Source organism: Alligator mississippiensis, chromosome 1, assembly GCF_030867095.1.
Source record: "Alligator mississippiensis isolate rAllMis1 chromosome 1, rAllMis1, whole genome shotgun sequence".
Taxonomy (NCBI): domain Eukaryota; kingdom Metazoa; phylum Chordata; order Crocodylia; family Alligatoridae; genus Alligator; species Alligator mississippiensis.
This window is the reverse complement of record NC_081824.1, coordinates 158,308,775-158,329,595: the sequence shown is the minus strand read 5'-3', so window position 1 is coordinate 158,329,595 and position 20,821 is coordinate 158,308,775. Positions and strand designations below refer to the sequence as shown.

The following is a 20,821-nucleotide window of genomic DNA, read 5'->3' as shown; positions in this document are numbered from 1 at the left end:
TTACCTATTATAAGGCTCTGGGATGGGCCTGGCCCTTTAAGAGGACAAGCAGCCTAAGGGTGCCTGCAGGTGTCGGGGGAAGGTAATGAAGGACTCATCTGACCGGAAGAGGGCTCAGGCTGGAGCTATATAAGCCCAGAGCCTGCCTGGGTCAGGTAGTCTCTGCCCCAGCAGCTACAAGGTGGGAGCTCCTGGCAGCAGGGCTCCTAAAGGGACCTGGGCTGAGCTAAACAATTCTGCAGGCCAGGGAACAAAGACAGGTTCCTAGGGCAGAGCGAAACTGATTTGTAGGGAAGTGGCTTTTGTTTTATGTTAGCCCCTAGAGGGTTTGAGGAGCCTACCAGTACTCTGTATGCCCAGGGAAGGGCTGGGCTGGGACCTGCATGTCCGAGAGTCAAGGGCGTTGAGTGTATACGTTTGGGTATAACCCTGGGCTGAAAGTATATCCACTGGAAGATAAGGAAGGCTTGCTCTCTTAGAGGCAAAGGGCTGCTTCTGCTATATGCATATTTTTGTTATAGCCCAGGGGCTTATGGCCTATGTTACTGTTCAGTCTGGTGGTTTGGGATGAGACTGTAAGAGGTGGTTATGGAGGTCCCATTACTACCCAAAAGGGCACACAATCACCTTGAGCCCTGTCAGGGGCAGGTTCAAGGCTTGTGCTTCTGTTGATCCCAGAGAGGGGCATAGTACAAGGCCACACAGGGACCAGGGACCTGACACCTGAGTGAGGTGCAGCCACACAGAGGCCAAGAGCTCGGTGCCCAAGAGGGGTGCACTCATGGGAGATTGTTAAGCCCAGAGTGGGCACAGGGCTACATTAGGGCCACATGAGGGCCAGGGGCCTGGTGCCAGAAGGACACAGCCACACGGGAGCTGGGGGCCTGTTAACCGAAGGGACAAACAAGAGCTAGAGCCTCAGACCCAGGTCCAATGTAGTGGGCCCACGCTAAAAGGCTTAGCGAGATAAAAGGGGAGGAGGCCAAGGCCCTGACAGAGAGAAAAACGTCATTATAACTTCTGTGAGGCATGGGGCCTGGTGTAGGGGAAGATTTGGAGCCACGCAGTTAGCCCATAAGGTTTGACATGTCCTGTGCGGCACAGTTTTGGAGTGAGGCCCAGTGAGTACTAGTGGGAGTTTAGCAGGACCGGAGCTGCGCAAAGGCCCATGGGCAGCCTCCCCATTTATTATTTTACCATCAAAGCGAGACAAGATGGCACCCTTGGGTTGGAGCTGGCTTGGTTGCTGAGCCACCAGGGGGCATCACGGCCACCCCTGAGACCCTGACTTGTAACATTAACATCCAGACTTAGTATACATTTTTCACCTACATTACATTGGTAGAAATGTTTACCCAGGGTGCAGGCAATAAAGAATCTGGCCTACACATGTTAGTTGCCTTGCTGTGGGCCTCTCTAAGAATATAAATCACTTTTCTCTCTTCTTGTTGCTGGCTTGTATCAACACCAGATGATGCAGTGTTGCATCACCACACAGTGCAAGTCCTGTGACAACAGCCACCAAAATGAGCAAGCCCTGCCTTTCCCTTCAGCTGTATCATACTTCCCTCACTAGGGAGAAAGTTTCTCAGCAAGTGACTCAGTGCCTTAAAGGCACAATTATCTGCTGTATTAAGATGCAACTGGCAGTGGCAGAAAGATGAATTTGGTTGGGAAGTAGCTCTTTAAAGAGAATTAAAATTGTGTATTCTAATGCAGTGGTGCTCAAACCAACACACAAGCTTAGTCTATGGGCCCGATCCAGTGCGCAGAGCTTTGTCATCTGGTCTGCGGGGCTCCCCAAGAGTCTGGAAGTTTGGTGGCAGAAGAGGTGGAAGCAGTGCTAGTTATCATGGCTTTTGGTCACTGTGGCAATTAGTGCTGCCACTGCTCCCTCACTTTTAAATTTCCAGACCCATGGGGACCCCCATGAGCCAAATGACATGGGTCCATGGGCCAGATACTACTTATGGGCTATATCTTGGTTACTCCTGTTCTAAGTTGCTTAGGGACAGATTCTAATTGACTTCTATAGACTTCCCAAGGAGGCAGTGCAGTCCCCAACCTTGAAAGTCTTCAAGAGGAGACCGAGCAGACACCTTACTTAGATCATTTGATCTCAGCAGTATTCCTGCCCAGAGTATGTGGCTTAGACTCAATGATCTTTTGAGGTCCCTTCCAGCCCTTAATTTCTATGATTCTAGGGGCATTTATACACATACTTTTCTGTTCAGCAACATGCCTGCTCTGCACACAAGCTGAGGTGAACTGCACTGTGCTGTGTCACATGCACTTGTAAAAGCGGCGAAACACACATCAGCATGCAGAAAATGGTGGCCGCGCACTTTTGAACTAAAGCACCTCTGATATGTTTTAGTTCAAAAGCGTGCAGACACCATTTTCTCAGCGCCGATGCATATTTTGTAGTTTATACAGCTGCAAGTGTCACAGCTTTTGTAGCTTATACAATTGCAAGCATTGCAGCACTGGGTGGTTTTCAAAGCGCCTGGCCTTGCAGCACGTACATGTGTAAAAGTGCCCTATGGTGCTAAGATCCTTAGGACTTAAGTACTGTTCTAATGATATTTGGTTTTAATTTGACCAAGTTATAAATCTATGAAAACGTAACATGTTACACTAATACAGGACAGCGCAGTAGACATCAGCTATAATAAGAACTGCATTTGATTGGGGTTAATCAGGGTAAATGAGGATCATTGGTTCTAGATATATTTTGTATTGTAGCTGAGTAAGGGATAAGAGGGAACCTTGTTTTCATTCACCTTGGGAGTCATACAACTAAGAAAACGCAGACAACTGTGTCTGGATGGAAGGCAGAAAGGCCCAAACCTTGGTTTTGGTGAAGAGAGTCCATCAGTGGACAGCTCATCAAATAGCTACATTCATTTATTGAGGGAAATTTTTTCAAAAGTGTTTATTAGACTTATGCTCCTCAGCTAGAGCTGGTCAGGAATTTTTCAGGCAGGAAGTGTGATGCAACACTACTGTGCAGTAGTCTCGAGCTACTGTGCAGTCAGTGTCACAAGAAAGTCATTCTTCGTAACTCCAGTTACTATGCTCATGTAGATGCTTTTTTGGAAAACATCAGTTTATTGGGAAGGTTTCTCAGGTTCAGAATGAACCCAAGTTGCTTAGGGCCAGATTCTCAGAATGGTCAGAGAGAGGGAGAGATTGAGACACCTAAGAATACTGTGTATCCCAGCAATTGGGGCACTGGCCTGAGAGATGGGAACATTTGCTCTGAATCAAGTCAAGACTTGAACTGGGTCTCCCACATCTCAATAGAGTGCTCTAATTACTGGGCTGTTCAGGAGTGACAGAGCATAGTGCTGTTGTTAGAGGAAAAATGCCAAGGGGTCTTGCTTTGTTTATGAGGCAGAATGGAAAAACAATTTGAAATCTCAAAAATGTTCATGAAACAGGAAAATTGCTTCCTATATCCTATGCACCTGCTAATTTTAAAAGACACTCAAACAATTTGGAGCCTAAGCTTTATCTCTGAGAGAGACAGATTCCTAGGTCACTTAGATACTTTTGAAGATTTTACTCATAGAACATTTATTTCTTCAAACTTAAGATATGGGAAGTATTTGAACCATTTGCAAGACTGAAAAACTGCTCTACTTGTGTGATTGAAAAACTGCTGTAAAACAAGTCAATAGCTATTTGTATCAGAACCCAATACTTCCCAATCTCTGCAGTAACTGATTCATATATTCAGGGTTTGAAAACTAAGGCAATATGATCTGGAATGCTGAAATTACAGGATCAACATGGAAACTGCAGAAACTTGCACAGAGGAATTGAAATGAAGTCATCCTGGTTTCAATCTGTATTTTTGCTCAAGAAGAGAATAATTTTTACAACTGATCCAGGATACATATGGATCATAGAGCATGGAGCATAGAAACCCCGGCTGGCAGCCAGAGCATCTCACTGGAGGACCGAGCCTCCATTAGTTCAAGTGCATGCTGTTGTAGCACTGCGTCTTTATTTTCCTAGCAGGAAATCCCTGTAGCAAATTTTGCCCCTGCGCTGCAAATATGCAGTACGGTGCACATTCTAACATTCCACAAGTGTGGTTTGTGGTGCCACAAACTGTATGCCCCTGCTCATCTGGACGTGGCCAGCTTGTCTAACTTTATCCCAACTACCTACTTGGTGCAATAAAAGAGAACACCCTAGGAAATCCCTGCCTCTCATAATTTATGGACCATCACAGCTACAGCATCACTATTACACTCAAGAAATAACGGCAGTTTTTATAGAAGATTACCTTTACTGAACAAATAAAGGGCAAAAATAGCCTGATAAATCAACACAACCAAATTCAGGAAGCTCCATTGCTCTGGCAGGTTTCTATAATTTTTTGTTTCTCCAGAAATGTCTGAATTCTAAAGGTCAGGCTCCCCAGCTGTTCATCTCATCTTATTCCATAGCCTACTGATAATCCCCCGTCTCAGAATTAAAAGCTGTGTAGGCATTAAAAACCCATTTACTCAGAGTTGGTTTAAACTGCCGAGGCAACACATGCCATTTGAACACACTAGCAATTCTTTAAATCACATTTAATGTAATCAACTACAGACACAGCAGGAACAACAGGGATACCTGCTTGCAGTCTTCGGAACACCATCACAGTTCACTTTGCCTTCTGTAATATAAAATATCAGGCCTCTGGGCATTTCTTCTTATGAGCAACTCTGTTTTAAGGATCGTCCCTTCAGATGGCATTGTTTCACTGCTTACAGGCCTTCCTGCACCACAAATGAAACAAAAAACAAATGTGGTTTATATTTTCCCATGGGGTGTAACTCTCTTCAAATCCCTCATTTTCCCAGGGTTAATTGTTTAGATATCTCCTTTTGTACCCAAAGTCTTTTGCCTTCTTTCCTCAAGATTCCCCTTGTTGCAAAACAAGAGTGTAAGATAGATAACAAGTAGATTAACACAATATATACCCTCTAACTTCCTTTCCATGCTGGACATTTCCTGCCCAGTTCTTGACAACTTCCAGATTTCACTGAACACTTTGCAGAAAAAAATTGTTTTTAAATAAATACCACCTAACTAACTAACCAGAGGCTCCTCCCTTGACCCACCTAGAAAATGCAAAAATCTGTTTTAGTAGGCATTACTTTCAAATCAAGCTGGACCCAAATAAAAAGGTACCATTATTTTAGTTGGGATCCATATTGAGTTCTATAACCTGATTTTTTTCAGAGGCTCTGAGCCCTTACAGATTGCTAAGAAGTCAGTAAGAGCTGCAAGAGGTCAGAGGGTCTAAATCAGACCCTTAAAATGCACATATCTGCTGTGAATTAATTTGTGTAACTGTGCTTCTGTCAGGTGGAATGTATGCTTCTTATTTTAATCAAACTTCATAAACTTGTATTAATGAGGTTACACACCAGCACAAGTATAGATTCAAAGTAAGCCGGTGTACTGTGGGTTATGTGTGGCCTGAGAGGGACTAAGTTGTGCCCCCAGGCTCCCACCCAGTTGTCACTCCCTCCATCCCACTACCTGCAATAGCAGCCAGAGTCTCCAGGCTTCCCCTCTCTATTCTGGCTTTCTCCACCTGTCTGCACTCCAGGAAGCAGGGCAGTGCAGAACAGCATGGCCTAGGCACCTAAAAGTAAGCATGGGGCTTTGTGGGTGCATGATACAGTGGGGGTGGAGGGAGTGCAATGCAGTGGGGTGGGTGCACACAGTGTAGGGGGTGCACAGTACAGTGGCAGGGGGTGGGAAGCATCTACATGGGTGTACAGTACAGCAGTGGGCATGCAGTGTAGTGGAGAGGAGAGAAGGGGTAGGGGTGGGCACTGCAGCAGTGTGTGGCGGTGGGGATGCCTATATGGTACAGTAGGGGGAGCATCCGCTTATCATGCAGCCCAGGGGATCTGTGGCTTACCCTGGTGCAGCCCATGGGTGTGTGGCCCCACTGGTGTGAATTATGGGACGTGTGGCCCCCAAATGCTTGGAAGAACAGCCTTGATCTAAAAAATATGTTTTAACTGCAATAAATTCACTGCAAGTGCATTTCTTCCCTTCATTCTGCCTTTCAGGTTTGTAAGGTCTCTTTATTGACTCCAAGTACACTAAGAACTCAACTTCCTTCCTTTCTTCAGCTTCACCACTCCTCCCCAGATCAATGGCCCATTTTATTTGGTGTTCTGATTTGTCATGGTTAGAACCAGGTCCTCAGTCACAAAGGTAATGGGGACTACAGAAAGTACCTGTCCATGTGCAAGGTACTGCACTTGGGCAGGAAGAACAAGCAGCATACCTATAGGCAGGGGAACTCCCTTCTCGAAAGCATAGTGGCAGAAAGAGATCTTGGAGTCATTATAAATTCTAAAATGAACATGGGCCACCAATGTGAGGACGCGGTGAGGAAAGCTAACCACACCTTGTCATGCATCCACAGATGCATCACGAGCAGGTCCAAGGAGATGATCCTCCCCCTCTATGCGACACTGGTCAGGCCACAGTTGGAGTACTGTGTCCAGTTCTGGGCGCCGCACTTCAGGGGGGATGTGGACAGCATTGAGAGGGTCCAGAGGAGGGCCACTTGCATGATCAGGGGGCAGCAGGGCAGGCCCTATGAGGAGAGGCTAAAGGACCTGAACCTGTTCAGCCTCCACAGGAGAAGGCTGAGAGGGGATCTAGTGGTCATCTATAAACTTACCAGGGGCGGCCAGAGAGGAGTAACAAGGAATAACGGCTACAAGTTGATTAAGAGTAGGTTCAGGCTAGACATCAGGAGGCACGTGACTTCACAGTCAGGGTGGCCAGGATCTGGAACCAGCTTCCAAGGGAAGTGGTGCTGGCTCCTACCTTAGGGGTCTTTAAAAGGAGGCTTGATAACTACCTAGCTGGGGTCATATGACCTTAAACTTACTAGTGGTCATATGAGCCCAGTGTTCATTCCTGCCCAGGGCAGGGGGTTGGACTTGATCTGCTCAGGTCCCCTTCGACCCTACATCTATGAATCTGTGCAAGGTGGTAGCCCCCACAATAGAAAAGTTCACAATCGTCCATTATCCCATGCATACAAAATAAGACGAGAATTCTCTCTCTCTCTCTCTTTCCAGAGAATGGACTCCATGCCATTCTATGAATTGTTTATCTGAGCTAGTGAAACCCCACCCATGTTGTTATCCATATAAGTCTCTAGTCATTTTCTAACTCCTTCTAATCTCTTTTAAACCCCCTCTTCAGTCTAATTTCAGTGTATCTCATCTTGAATGAAGTGTGCTGCCTTGCAGGATTTACTGTTAGAGGTCTTTCTATTAAAGAGCTTTCTTCTTCCTTGTTCAGCAGAGCCTAGTCCACATCTTCTGGTAGCATTTCCCCTTTTTGGTCTGACCAAAGGTATTCTTCCTGAGGAAACTGTGCAGATTTTAGGGCCAAGACAACATATCCAGCTTTCTTCATCCTGGGCATGACTGTGTGACACCCCTCCCTACAACCAACTTGCCTTTTTGTGGTGACTGATGAGTCTAAAGATAACAGGAAATAAATACTCAAACTGAAAACCAGCTATCATGTTGCATGTCAAATAGTGATATTGAAGATGTGATACTTCCCACTTGCATAGTGCTTTAATTAATCAGAGTCACTGGGGCCTTATGGTAGAGTCCTCCCCGCACAACACGGGGCAAAGGGGACTGGTCCTAGCTGCCTGGCACCCACACTGCCACTGCCCCATTGTGGGGTTGTGGCCTGGGTCAGCAGGGTGCCACATGGCTCCACGCACTCTTGGGCAGCTGTGGCTGCTGTGGCTGTCATCCAGGGCCTAGCACTGCTCAACCTGAGTGGCTCCACCTGCTTGACAGCATGGAGAGCCACGCGGCACCCTGCCAACCCAGGCCACACCCCCGCAATGGGACACTGGCAGTGCAGGTGCCAGGTGGCTGGGGCCAGGGCTGGGACCGGGACCAGGACCGGGACCAGTCCCTGCTGCCCCCGCCACCCCTGGCCCTGTGCTGTATGGGGGGGACTCTGTCACAAGGCCCCAGTGACCCCGACAGCAGCTGCTACTACTACTGCTAGTGAGTACAGGGCTTGTTTTGTTTTGTTTTGTTTTGTTTTGCCGTGATGCGGGGGCTGGGTGGGGCAGCAATTGGCGGGGGGGGCCTCAGGGAGCAGTTGGGGGATAGGGTCAGGTGGGGTAGTGATCTGGGGGGTTTGGGGAACAGGTAGGGGGTGGGGCTGGCAGGGGTCCCCCCATGGTCTCCTCTCCCCTCCTCCAATCCCCCCTACCCCCTTCTTACCAGCACAGAGCCCGGGTCCAGCTCCCTGCAGGTGGCCCCCTGCCTGCCCTGCACAGGCAGGCAGTGTGCTTCAACAGCAGGGCAAGGGCCAGTTATAGAGACACTCTGGCTGGCTACCAGAGCATCTCTGTGGTGGACCTGAGCCTCCGGTTGCTTCAGGGCACAGTCCTGGACTATGCCCTGCCCTGCTTTTTTCCCTCGGGGTATTTTTTTACCCCTGGATATCCAGGGGTCTAGTTTTGCTCCTGTGCTGCATATCTGCAGCATGGGGAATGTTTTTTTGTTCCTGAATGCGCCTCTTGCAGCGTCTCAAAGGGCTTTGAGATGCTGCAAGAGAGAGGGTGCATCCAGACGAGTACGCACGTAAGTGACCATATCACCTCTAAAGAAGATATTCTACTTATCATCTGTATTGACAGAGTGTCTTTCTCATAGGGATCTTAAAGCATTTTACTGAGATTTTATTACACCTCCTTATGCTTCTGTAAGGTAGCCAATTGAGACTGTGTAGCTAATGGAAACATTGACTCAGGATACACTGAAGCAGAGAGGTTAATTGGTCAGCAGTAAATCATTTCTAGTTCCGTCCTTAACATTCATTTTAATATGGTGCTGACTGAAGGTACTGTGAACATCTGTTACATTTATCATTCCTAATTCTCAAACTTTTTAAAAGTAATAAGAGCTTCAGTGTACTATTTACTTTTTGGCCTTCCTGCAGGTATAGATGTTCTGTAGAAAAGTAATAAGACTGCATGTTTAAACATCCTCACAAAAAGATGAAAGCAGCTTTCAACAAATATGAATCTCCATAAAAAATCAAATATTCTTCCTATTAGAAAGGATGTATACAAATTTGTTAGAGAGATTTGCATATGAACTTGCTGAGTGCTATGATGTAAGCACATTTGTATTTAGACTTTATTGGTTAAAGAAGAGATACATGTTTTTAATGGACAGTGGCAACATGGGGCTTCAGTTGATTAAACCTTGCACTATTTGAGTAGAATAAAACCTGATCATTAATTTCCAAAATTCATACAGAGCCAAACCCTGCACTCCTAATTTATGCTGAACTCCTGTGAAGTCAATGATTTACAATGCTGGCATAGCAACCTTAATCTAAGCCTCCTGTTTTGCTCCATTCATTACAAGTCTAGGTTTGGGAAAAATGTAACAAATTCAAATGAAGAATATGTATTGAAAGTCCAACCATAGCTCCTGTGAGAGAATTCAGATACCTGGTATCTGATGAGTACAGTAGGAGGCTTGATATGACCTGTCCTCTTTCAAATGATGAACCATTAGTAACATACCAAGTCTGCGGCTCTACAGAGGATAAACTTTTCAAGACAATCTGTCAGAAACAGAAGTGGAATCCTACCAGTCCCATGTTTGGGGAGATTTGACTTTTCATTTCCATACTTTCAAGCATTAATATGCCTTTTAAATTAAGGTATAGGTCTAACTGTTCTCTTTCTAACAGGGTCTGTTGTTGTTTTGGCTAATTACAGCATTTTTGACCCCTAAATCAACCTGTAACATGAATTCACGCTTAACAAATTTATTTTTTGGATTAACCTGGACTTCATCTTTTCTTTCTCATACCCTTTATACCCTAAGAAGTCAGTTGAGATTAGAATCAGATGAGATCAGATTCTAATGTCCTTATTTGCTTGGAGTAGCCCTTTTAAAATTAGCAGTATTATTTATGGAGTGAGAGGCCACTCAACATGTTTCTGGGTGACAGAATTTGACCTATTTTGTGCAGCATCTAATTAGAATTTGTATTTTTTGCCTGCTGGCACACTAAGGGTATGGACACAGGAACACTTGGAGTCCTTCCAGCAGGGAAATGTTTCAAAAGGGCAGCAGCTGGTATGTTCTAATTGCTAGGCATCAACAAGCTGGGAAGGATTCAAAAGCAGCAAACCCAACTTTAATGCTCCTTCAACCAGAGGTAAAGTTGGAGCATGTTTGCTTTATTTGAAGTGGTCTTAGCTTGTTGACATGTAATGGACTGTACTAGCTGCTGAAATGTTCCCCTTTTGAAAGGGCTCCAAGCATTCCTGTGTCCACACCCTAGGATTAAATCGGTAGCCCAATTGACAGTATATTTGTGTCTATTCCCTGTGATGATTTCCTTTATTTCTCCTTACAGGAATTGTCTCAATCATGACCCTCACTGTTCTTGCCTATGAGCGCTACATTCGGGTCGTCCATGCAAAAGTGATTAATTTCTCCTGGTCCTGGCGGGCCATCACTTACATCTGGCTCTACTCACTAGCCTGGACTGGAGCACCTCTTCTAGGCTGGAACAGATATACACTGGAAATACATGGACTAGGTTGCTCAGTGGACTGGAAGTCAAAAGATCCCAATGATACTTCCTTTGTGCTCTTTTTTTTTCTTGGTTGCTTTGTGGTACCTGTTGGAATCATGGCGTACTGCTATGGTCACATTCTATATTCAATACGAATGGTGAGTTGGAACAAGGAATATTAAATGACAAACTAAATGAATAAATTGTCCTTGAAATTTGACATAGTCAACAATATTTCTATTGATAAAACATCCCCTCACAAAGTTACTATATCAAAAGGGTATTATTTTCATTCACAGTAAATTTTAATGGAAACTCCTAGGCAACTTATACAATCCTATCTAACATTGAAGGACATTTAATTTCATGTAGTGTCTTAGAAAGGTGTAACAAGACAGCTCCATGTCCTTGGCAGCAAAAGTGCATGGGGCAGTATTGGCTTCTCTAATCCTAGCTGCAGTAGTGTGGCCAGCTGCCATCTGTGACAGCAGCTATCTTTCTGCCCTCCTTTCTACCCCCACAAGGCAGCACCAGAGGCTGCTGCATGGTTGTTGCCCCTCATTTATGCTATTTAAAAAAAATCTTATTAACGTATCTATTTTTTACCTCAATTACCTGATATGGGAGAGGAACTTATCTTGGAAGAGTGACTCTAGTCTGTAGAATTCTTTTCCTAATGTAGTGCACAATGAAGTTCTGTTTTTTATGTGCCAAAAGGCAATAGAGGGAAAAGTACCTCCTTGGAATCTAAGACAAATTCTGAAATAGAAATTTAATAAAGGTATAGCATTAAAAGTCAATTGTAGCATTGGTTGTATCAATAGAATTTTTTTATTTGAACCTTTGACAATTTATTTGAAATTAATGCTAGAGATATTGAGCTGGTAACCATCAAATTCTTACGCAGTGCATCTGCTTTGCTTTGTGAGTTACCAGTTTTCAGACTCTCATTTGTACAAGGCTGCTATCAGATTTTTAAAGTAATATTCCATATCTCCTTCTATATCAGTCCAGAGTTTCAGTGATCAGAACTGGTTATTGGTAGATATAGGTAATGGATTGATTATCTTGGTCCAAGCATCTGCCTCAAACACAAATAACGTGTTAGTGGGGAAAAAAGTTTGTGGATGTATGGATACATGTTTTATCCTTTCTCCATTTCTTCCAATTCCCTTAGCAGATGCTGAGAACTGGCCTGGCATAAAGAACAGACTCCCCCTTCACCTCCTAGAAGTAGTCCCATGACAACAGGACTACCAAAAAACCTGGCAGGAAAATATAGTGAATCTTGTACCTGCAATTTTTCTATTGTACTTGGTGTAGTTAGTAGATAGAAGATACAAACCTCTAGGATTGTCCTTCCATCACCAATATATTAAAACAAAAACTGACAAAAAGCATCAGCAGAAATTAAAAGTTATTACACAAATGGATGGATGCATGCTACTTTTCTAAAATACTTTAATAAAAAAAAGTAATCTGATGTGTCATTGGATTTGTCATTTTTAAACAAAATTATTTTTCTGTTTCTCAAATTGTACCTTATTTACTATACATCATAAATGATTGGGAAACATTCCTGTTTATTTGCAGGAGAACTACTATTCCTGAAATATTTGACAGTCTCTGCTTCTGAAATATAGACTAGGAAATTGGGAATTTACTTCAAAAGAAATTAAGAAAAAAATTAAAACTATTTACTTGCTCCTGTTTTCAACCTCTTCCCTCTTTTTTTCTCTGCAGCTTCGCTGTATTGAAGATTTTCAGACTGTTCAAGTGATCAAACTCCTAAAATATGAAAAAAAGGTGGCGAAAATGTGTTTTTTAATGATCTCCACATTCCTTATCTGTTGGATGCCTTATGCAGTCGTCTCTCTTCTAGTAGCCTATGGCTATAGCAACCTTGTAACGCCAACAGTGGCTGTCATCCCATCCTTTTTTGCCAAATCAAGCACTGCTTACAATCCAGTCATCTACATCTTCATGAGCAGAAAGGTAGGTTCATCATAAGCTTTCTTATCTGATGCATATAATATACGATGAAGATTATACTGACTTATTTTAAGTTGTGGAGCCCAATTTTCAAATTCAGACATATAAAGTAAAGAACAGTGGTCTGTCGTAAAGCACCAAAATTAATAAGCTATCAGAAGTTGTCATGTAGGTGTCTAGATACCTGCCTGGGCATTTAAATATGGAAACAGACATCCAAGATGCAGGTACCCAGGTTAGAGAGTTTTTTTGTTTCTTAAAGCAGATGTGAAGCCTATGCACTGCAGCTGGGCAGGTCAGCAAAGCTCACCCCCTCAGCAGGGCCAGCTGAGTCTTAGTCCACTGATTTGTTCTAGGGCTGCTTTTAAGGAGCTTTTGCAGCACCTAACCCCTGCTGCACACTAACTGGTTTCAGTCTGCAAGTAACTGCTGTCTATATGACTTGTCTGGTGCCTGTTCCTGCACTCCTGCCTCTGCCTGTCTCTGAACTTCGGAACCCCTGTTTGACTTTGGCTTGCTTCCTGACATCCATTTATGGTAACCCGTCTGGCTCAGCATGCGAACCTTGGTTTGACGTCAGCCCTTGGGACGTGAACCCTGGTTTGACATCGGCTTGCTCCCCTACTACAGATGCTGGTGACAAGCCCTAATGCCTGTGTGGACCCTGGCAACAGAGATGGATCACATCTGGACACTGCTATCTGAGTCACTGTTTTAACACCTGAACTTTTCTGTTTCCTATGAAGTTCTACCTGGATCAGAAGCACACTTGTTTCAGTTTCAAAAACAAAAATACAGCCTTAATTTTTCACACCTTGGCTATACAATTAAGTAGGCTGGTGTAGTGCTTTAGTTAAGTTTCAGACAGAGCCCACTTAGAATTAAAGACAGATTTTGACTTTACTATGAATTTAGTGAATTATCAGTAGCATAATTCTGTAATGAAATCTAAGATGCCTGATATGATTTAAACAAACAAACAAACAAACAAAAACCCCAAACCTCCCCTGCAACACATTCCTTTATAAAAATTATATTTACTCTAAAAAGTTTTAAAAGACAAATTCATGATTTTATAATTCTTCAGAATTCAGCAGTTATTCATGAAAAAAGAAAATCATTGGCAAAAGACATCTCCCCAAATATTTTAAAACAAGGATGTTGACTACAGGTGATTGAGATAAATTTTTAAGTTCACAAACATTCTGAAATGTCAGAAATTTGTTTCATTCCAAATTGGAATAAATCTCAACATGTTGAAATGTATTATGAACAAAGAAGTTTCAAAAAAATCATGTTGTGTCATTCAAAACATTTTATTTAGATTCTGATCTTTTTATAATTTTAAATAAAACACAATTCATTTTTAAAAGATTACAGAATGAAAATTCAAAAAGTTTCTGACTAATTTTTATGAGGAATGCTCTGACATTTTTAATGCGTTTCATTTTCTGTTTTTTTCCATTTAAATTTTGTCAGAATTGACACATTCCTTGAGAACATTTCTATTTGATGAATCAGTGCATTTTGGATGAAAAAAGTTTCATTAGAAAAAAAAGTTTGATGAACTGTAACATTCATTAATTCAGAATCACATATGGACTGCAGTAAATTCCCCTTTGAAGATAATTAAATGGAATGAATTAAAATGTAAACATGTGCTTTATATGAGATTAAATTTTATAAACTTCTTGCCTTGTCCTCATAATGAGCAGTAGACTGCTTCTCTAGAGGCAGTCATCAACACATCTAAATAAGCTTGTGTAGAGAAAAGGGGAATCATTAACATATCTGTAAAAATGCTTGCAATAAATGATGTCTAATTTTCTTTCAAAATCCCTAGTAACATAATAAAGACAGAATAGATACAATGACCTAATAACTTCAGAGAGTGAGTCATCTAGATATCTTCGCTATGAAGCAGAGCATCAACTGGAAATATAATTGCATCTTGCAACCATTAAAACAAGATAAAACCTTCTGCTTCTGCAGGAAGCATCTTGTGTTCCAAGCAGGAAGAATAAAGATGACCCCCCCAAAAAGATATTAATGTTTCTTAAAGCTTTTCCTGGCCATTGAATATATTTTAACCTGGTATAGGTATGGAGTTTTCAGGGTTTATCACTGTATGCAGGAAGAATACTTGAAGAGAGTGATTTTGATGTTATAGCTCTGACTCACTCCCCAGATCACAAACCAATTACTATCAGAACAGAGCATGCAGGGTATGAAATTTGGCATAGGCCAGATTGCCACTGAAGGTAGTAGTTGTGGGAATCTGGAACTGGATGAACTAAGTTTTCAGGGACAAACCATGAGCTATATATAACCAACATGTATGTGTCATGCTGTTTAAATGAGACCTGAATTCAAGAAAACTTGCATGACCCTGGGGTTGTACTGTAACCAGAAACATCACTAAAAGATTTCCTTAAGTTTGTGAGCCTTCTGATGAACTGTGTTGTGTTTCACTTAGTGCCTTGTCACGTTACACTTAGGACATGTTAACGCTACTTAAAACATGAATGTCACTCTTTCAAGCAGGAAAACATGCTAGATGTGATCATATGGTAGTAAAGTTAGCATTTTGGGGGAAAGAGTGTTTCAAGATAGGGTTAAGGAATCCTTGTTATGCTATTGTAGGACTGCTCCACAGAGATACCAACAGTCTTCACCAGCTCTGGTGTATACCTGTGCTGGAACTGATAACCAGCTGTTGCTGACTGCACATCCAGCTCCAGCACTGTCCAGAGTTACTATGCGATCCTTCAGAAAACTCTGTAACTTTGTCATGCTGGCTACACTCTAAACAAAACATATCCTGAGTGTAACATGCAACAAGGCTCTTACAACTGGCTCAAGATTCTTCATTAAAGATAAAGTTTCTGTAACATTTACATTTTCTGTTGGGAAAACCAAACAAAAGGCACAGCATCTCAGAGGATTTGAAATCAGAATGCCAATGCCACCATGCTCTCCAGTGTGTTGTGCTGCTTAGGAACCCTACGTGTCTTAGGATACAATACCTTCTTTGTTTGACAAACAGTGAGTGCCATGTGGCTGGAGGTGACTGACAGGGAATACTTTCTAGCCAGAGAGCCTGACTCTCAGAAAATAACAGAAGCATCATGCATGCAAAGCTATAACTACCATGACACAATGTGCCCCAGTAGGGATACGCAGTTTATTGTTGAACCACAATGTTCAACCAATGAGAATGAAACATTTCAATTCAGGAATATCAGAGTTTTCGTTTTGAATGAAAATATGGAAATGAAATGTTTTACTGTTTTTTAATTTAAAAAATTCTGAACTAGTGAACAATTTTGATATTTAAATGTGCAACTCAAGACACAAGTGTTGAAATATTGGGATTTCCCAGAAGATGAGGATGTTTCAGTTATCACTTGCCTCTTATTTCAGATCTGAACCAAAACCAGTCCAATTTCACCCTGCTCCAGTTTTAGTTTACTATGACATTCCTTCTGCCCTTTTCCTTACAATATCTGCTACCTACCTTTGCTTTTGCAGTCTTCTCTTTTTCACTTCCATTTTCTCAGCGACCCTACCTTACCTTTCACATCTAGAAGCCATCCACTTGACCATCCTATTACATCTTCATGTAGCATCAGATGACTTTCTTTCTAGCGTATTGCCTCCAAAGGCCTATTGCCAGAGCAATCCTATGAGAATTATGAAGAAAGCCTCTGTTGCTGACTGGCTGAATGAGTTTTGTTCAACACCCGAAATCCCCTTACACAGAATCTAGAGAAACTACAACAGCAAGTTAGTAACACCAGCAGAGCAGCATCCTACTCTATCAGCAAGACCCTACTGTCTTAGCAAACAACGTTCCTCAAAAGTACAAGATGGAAAGATGATCGCATAGGGTAACTTCTAATGATGCAAAGGGAGAGGCATCTCAGAAAGCTTCACTACAGTCCCTGACTGAGTTTAAAAGGGAATGCCTTTTTGTCAGAGTATTAGGTTGGAGGAAATTGCCAAATTAATTTGATTTATGTTAAATTGGTGAGTTTCCAGAGGGAGTCAAGATTGCTTTGAGTTAAAATCAGATTCAAGCAGGTTTCCTAAATGGCCTGAGCATTTGTGTGCTTTCTTTCAGGAACATTAGAGCATCATCTGCATATTTAGCTGATCCCTACTGTTGGGATCCTTAACAGTCACTCAACTCAGGAGAACTCCTGCTGAATATCTTGAACCACTTATCTGTGAAGTAGAATTGAGCTGATGGTATCAAGTATCTCCTGTTTAGCTGAGAGAGACAAGTGCACATCACCTCCTAAGGCTAGATCCATTTATGGGAGACTTACTCCCATAAATGGGTATCTGTTATTCTTACTCAGAAATTCAATGTTTAAATGTTATTGAAAGTCTATGGTTTTATGGTACATCAAGGGTACAAAAGAAATTCAGTTTTTATTCCCCTTTCTTTTTCATTTTTCCCTTTAAATGTCTAGCCCTACTCTTGCAGAGGGAAAAAAGGGAATTATGAACAATAAAGACACTCAGAAATCAATGTTTAAGTTTGTTCAATTCTTTTTGTTCTTTTTGGTGTCTGGGCAATGATTTTTGAAAGCTTGTATTTGGTAATAATAAGTTCATAATGTTTATTTCAATGTAAACAGTATTCATGAAATATAAACATGCACATATGCAGTACCCAGCCCCACTACTGTAGCCAGCCCCACTACAACACAGATGTCTCTGTGGATGCTAGACTGTACTGTTCCCGCTTTATGTAAATGTTAGCATACTCTGTACAAATAAGCTCAGGATCAAGCACTTAGGTTCCTCTTTCTGACAGGGTTAAATCACCACCAGGAAAGTTTCAGCTACAAGAGCAAGTATCTGTACATGCTCAATCTTGCTCTCATTCTCACACCCAAACACGCATACATACGATGTCTGTAAACAGATGTTGCATGTGTTCTGGGAGAAAGTGTTTTGTCCTACAAACCAACAGATATACAAGACCACTTTCCTGTTTCAAGTCCTGCAAAAGTATGTCAAGGAAAATGTGCTATCCCTTTTTCTTGTATCTTTTAGGAGGGTGAGGAAAGGAACCCAGTAATGACCCAACAAGTTAATTAAAGTGTTCCAGCTGGAGATTACAAAAACTAGTCTAGAAATTTATGAATTATTTGACATACTCAAGAGGTGTAATTTGATTCTAATTCTTCCTCTTTGCAGTTTCGACGATGCCTTTTACAGCTCTTGTGCTTTCGCCTGCTAAGATTCCAGAGGACAATGAAAGAAAAACCAGTAACAGGGAATGACAAGCCAATAAGACCAATTGTGATGTCCCAGAAAGTTGGGGACAGGCCAAAGAAGAAAGTGACTTTTAGCTCTTCTTCTATTATTTTTATTATCACCAGTGATGACGCCCAGCAAACAGATGAAAGTAGCAAGCACAACAGCACAAAAGTTAACGTGATTCAAGTAAAACCACTATGAGGGGCTGAGTCAGACAGGTCTCAGAACTCGAATGGATGCTAGCCAATGAGTCTGTTTTGGCCTGACGACTCGCCAGTGGTAGAATGTGTGTGAAGAAGGTGCTATGCTTAATGCTGTGAAACAGAGAAGAAATTTAGTGGATGAAATCTGTAAAGTGGTTAAATGTGGTGACAGTATTCAAATCTGTACATTTTTTTATCTGATTTATCAGTGGCAATTTTTACTCTTTTTTAAGCATATCATATAATTAGCCAACATTCCTAGTCACACCAAATTATTGAGGAAATAAAGAGATTATCAGAAGCTAGCTTAGAGTCACCCACCAAAATGCTGACTTACAAAGTTTTCATTAAACCTATTACAAAACTACTAAAATACTGCCCCCTTTTCAGTACAAGGGGTCTCTTGCTAATGCTCATAAGGTACCTAGAGCCACTTTGAGAGATGCTCCAAAGAAAATAAATTCACTGTGAGCACTGATGAAAAGATGACAAACTAAAGCATCATAATGTTTATACATACAACAAACCATTTAGTTAAAATTATTAAATACCACATAATTAAAAATAAATGAAAAACTCTCTTACATATGTAACACGCATACTTTCTTTAGATGAAACAGAAGCCTTGACCACTAATAGACCACAAGACCTGCTGTATCACCTCTTTAAGATTAACCGGTGTCAATCCAAATACTTGTGATCTGAGTGATAATTTTCATACCTAAAACTCACTTGGCAGAACTACCTTCCCCCAAAAAAGACCTCCCCCCCCCCCCAACAAACAATAACAACAAACCTATGTAAAGTATCCGTGGTATGAAATGTCTGATGTATTCTACTCTACGTATCAATGGCGGGTAAGTGATTATTTTTACAGAACTAGAATCAACACGCATAACCTGATATTCTGCTCCGCTACTTTAGTTTCACTTCAGTATAACTGCAAATAAATCAGTGTAATCTCACTGCTGTGTCACTGAGTGCACACATAGGCCCGTAGTCTATACTAGATGAGCATTGTTTTAGGACATGCCCTCCTCACTGTCTGCCAGTTAGGCACTGTGGAGCTCAAGTGTGAGTTCTGCCGCTTCTCTATGCTGATGGAAACATTAGGAAAGGCAGTCAAGTTACTGTTCCATGTGCTGCCCAGGGGAAAAACTGCACTGAGTGTAGGAGAACAACTTGGATACCTTAGCACCGACAAGGGTTAATTTTGCCTCCGTAAGCTCCCAAAGAAATCAGTATGGGCCTAAACCAAAAAGTCCACTTCCTACTGAGAGTATTGAATAATCTGAACTCACTTTAAAACAACTGGTTCAGTCCACTACATATTTTCTTTAGAGACTAATGAGCACCTTTGAACAGTCCTTACATTCCATAAGCAAAAGACTGAAGCTTTGCCTCTTGATCTGTGAGGCTGCCATGGATACCTTGTACACTTACACTTTGAAAATATCTGCACTAATAATCCATCTCTACGTGTCCTGTTTAAACTTATACACAGAGATCAAGCTTTGAACATTAAGCAACATATTTCATTTAGGAAGATATGAACACTTGCCTACATTTTTACCATAGGTATAGACCTGAGTAGCTCTATGGATTGAAAGACATGCCCTTAACATAACTTATCAGTTTCTATGTCAAGAACTGCTTTTTCAATCAGCAGTCACTACACCTATGCACATTTAATTTTACCAAAGGGGCAAAGAAATGTGTCAACAAATATATACAATGCCATCCTTTTAACAGATTGTGCACATTTGATATTTAGCATTGTATGTACCTTGATCCTTTTGTGAGAGATTAAATTTATCTTATTTATAGAATTCATTCTTGATCAAGTATTTTCTCCCTTTGAGAAGGAAAATTGTTGTATTGCCACCTGCTGGAAAAGGTCTGTAATATCTTTCTAACTAACAAAACAATAGCATTTCAACTTGTGAAAGTAAGTGGTAAATATTTGGCTCTGCTGGAACTGCAGAGAAAGCTTCCAATTTATTTTACACAGAACTAGCATACATTGAACCATCTTCAAAGAGATGCTGTACAACAGGGGTATCTCACTCACCCACTGACCTGAGCCACATCTGGATTGCAAGGCTTCTCGCAAGCCAGATCTGGCCTGGGGTATGGAGTGATAGTGAATCCAGCAGGGCATGGGGTGGCAATAATGGAGGGGATAGGGCAAATGAGCTGCAGTGGCAACAGTCCAAGCAGCTGCAAAGTAAACATCTGTATTGGCACAGCCACTGCTCTGGCACTTGCTACCAAGGGCTATGTCCACTGAGGGACCCAGGAGGCCTAAAATTATGTGGCATGCTACACCTCATCTTAGCCACTCCCCCAACTTCCCAGATCAATCCCACAGGCTGCATGTTTGACACCCCTTCTATAAATGACTAGCCTTTACCCTCCCATTAAATCTTTATGAAGAGAAAACACAATTTATCATAGACCTTTCCCTTAAAGTAAATGTGTACTTGCATAATGTATGATGCCATGACATGGCATGATAAAATAGCATCTGAAAATGGAACAATGAAAAGAATGGAAATTGGTTATTTTGGCATCTTAAGCTAAGTGATCTACATATGACAACTTTCCCAAGTAAGGTAAAGTAATATCTATATATTTATAATTTTATTACATGTAGAGACAGCAACACAAGTTAGGAGCTGAGGGTACGCAGCCTCTCGCAGAATCAAGCTATTCATTGTCTTTAACAC

At 41.8% G+C, this 20,821-nt stretch overlaps 1 protein-coding gene across 1 annotated transcript in view; it reads left to right on the top strand.

Annotated features, from left to right (window-relative positions):
- The window catches only part of OPN3 (opsin 3), a 38,743-nt gene extending 18,458 nt beyond the window's left edge, over positions 1–20,285 (top strand). The window contains exons 2-4 of the mRNA XM_006268823.4: positions 10,462–10,781; positions 12,367–12,618; positions 17,827–20,285. Coding sequence (XP_006268885.4) covers positions 10,462–10,781; positions 12,367–12,618; positions 17,827–18,090 — 836 coding nt within the window. The 3' untranslated portion in view covers positions 18,091–20,285. The remainder of the gene's footprint in view (positions 1–10,461; positions 10,782–12,366; positions 12,619–17,826) is intronic.
- Positions 20,286–20,821: the final 536 nt, after the last annotated feature.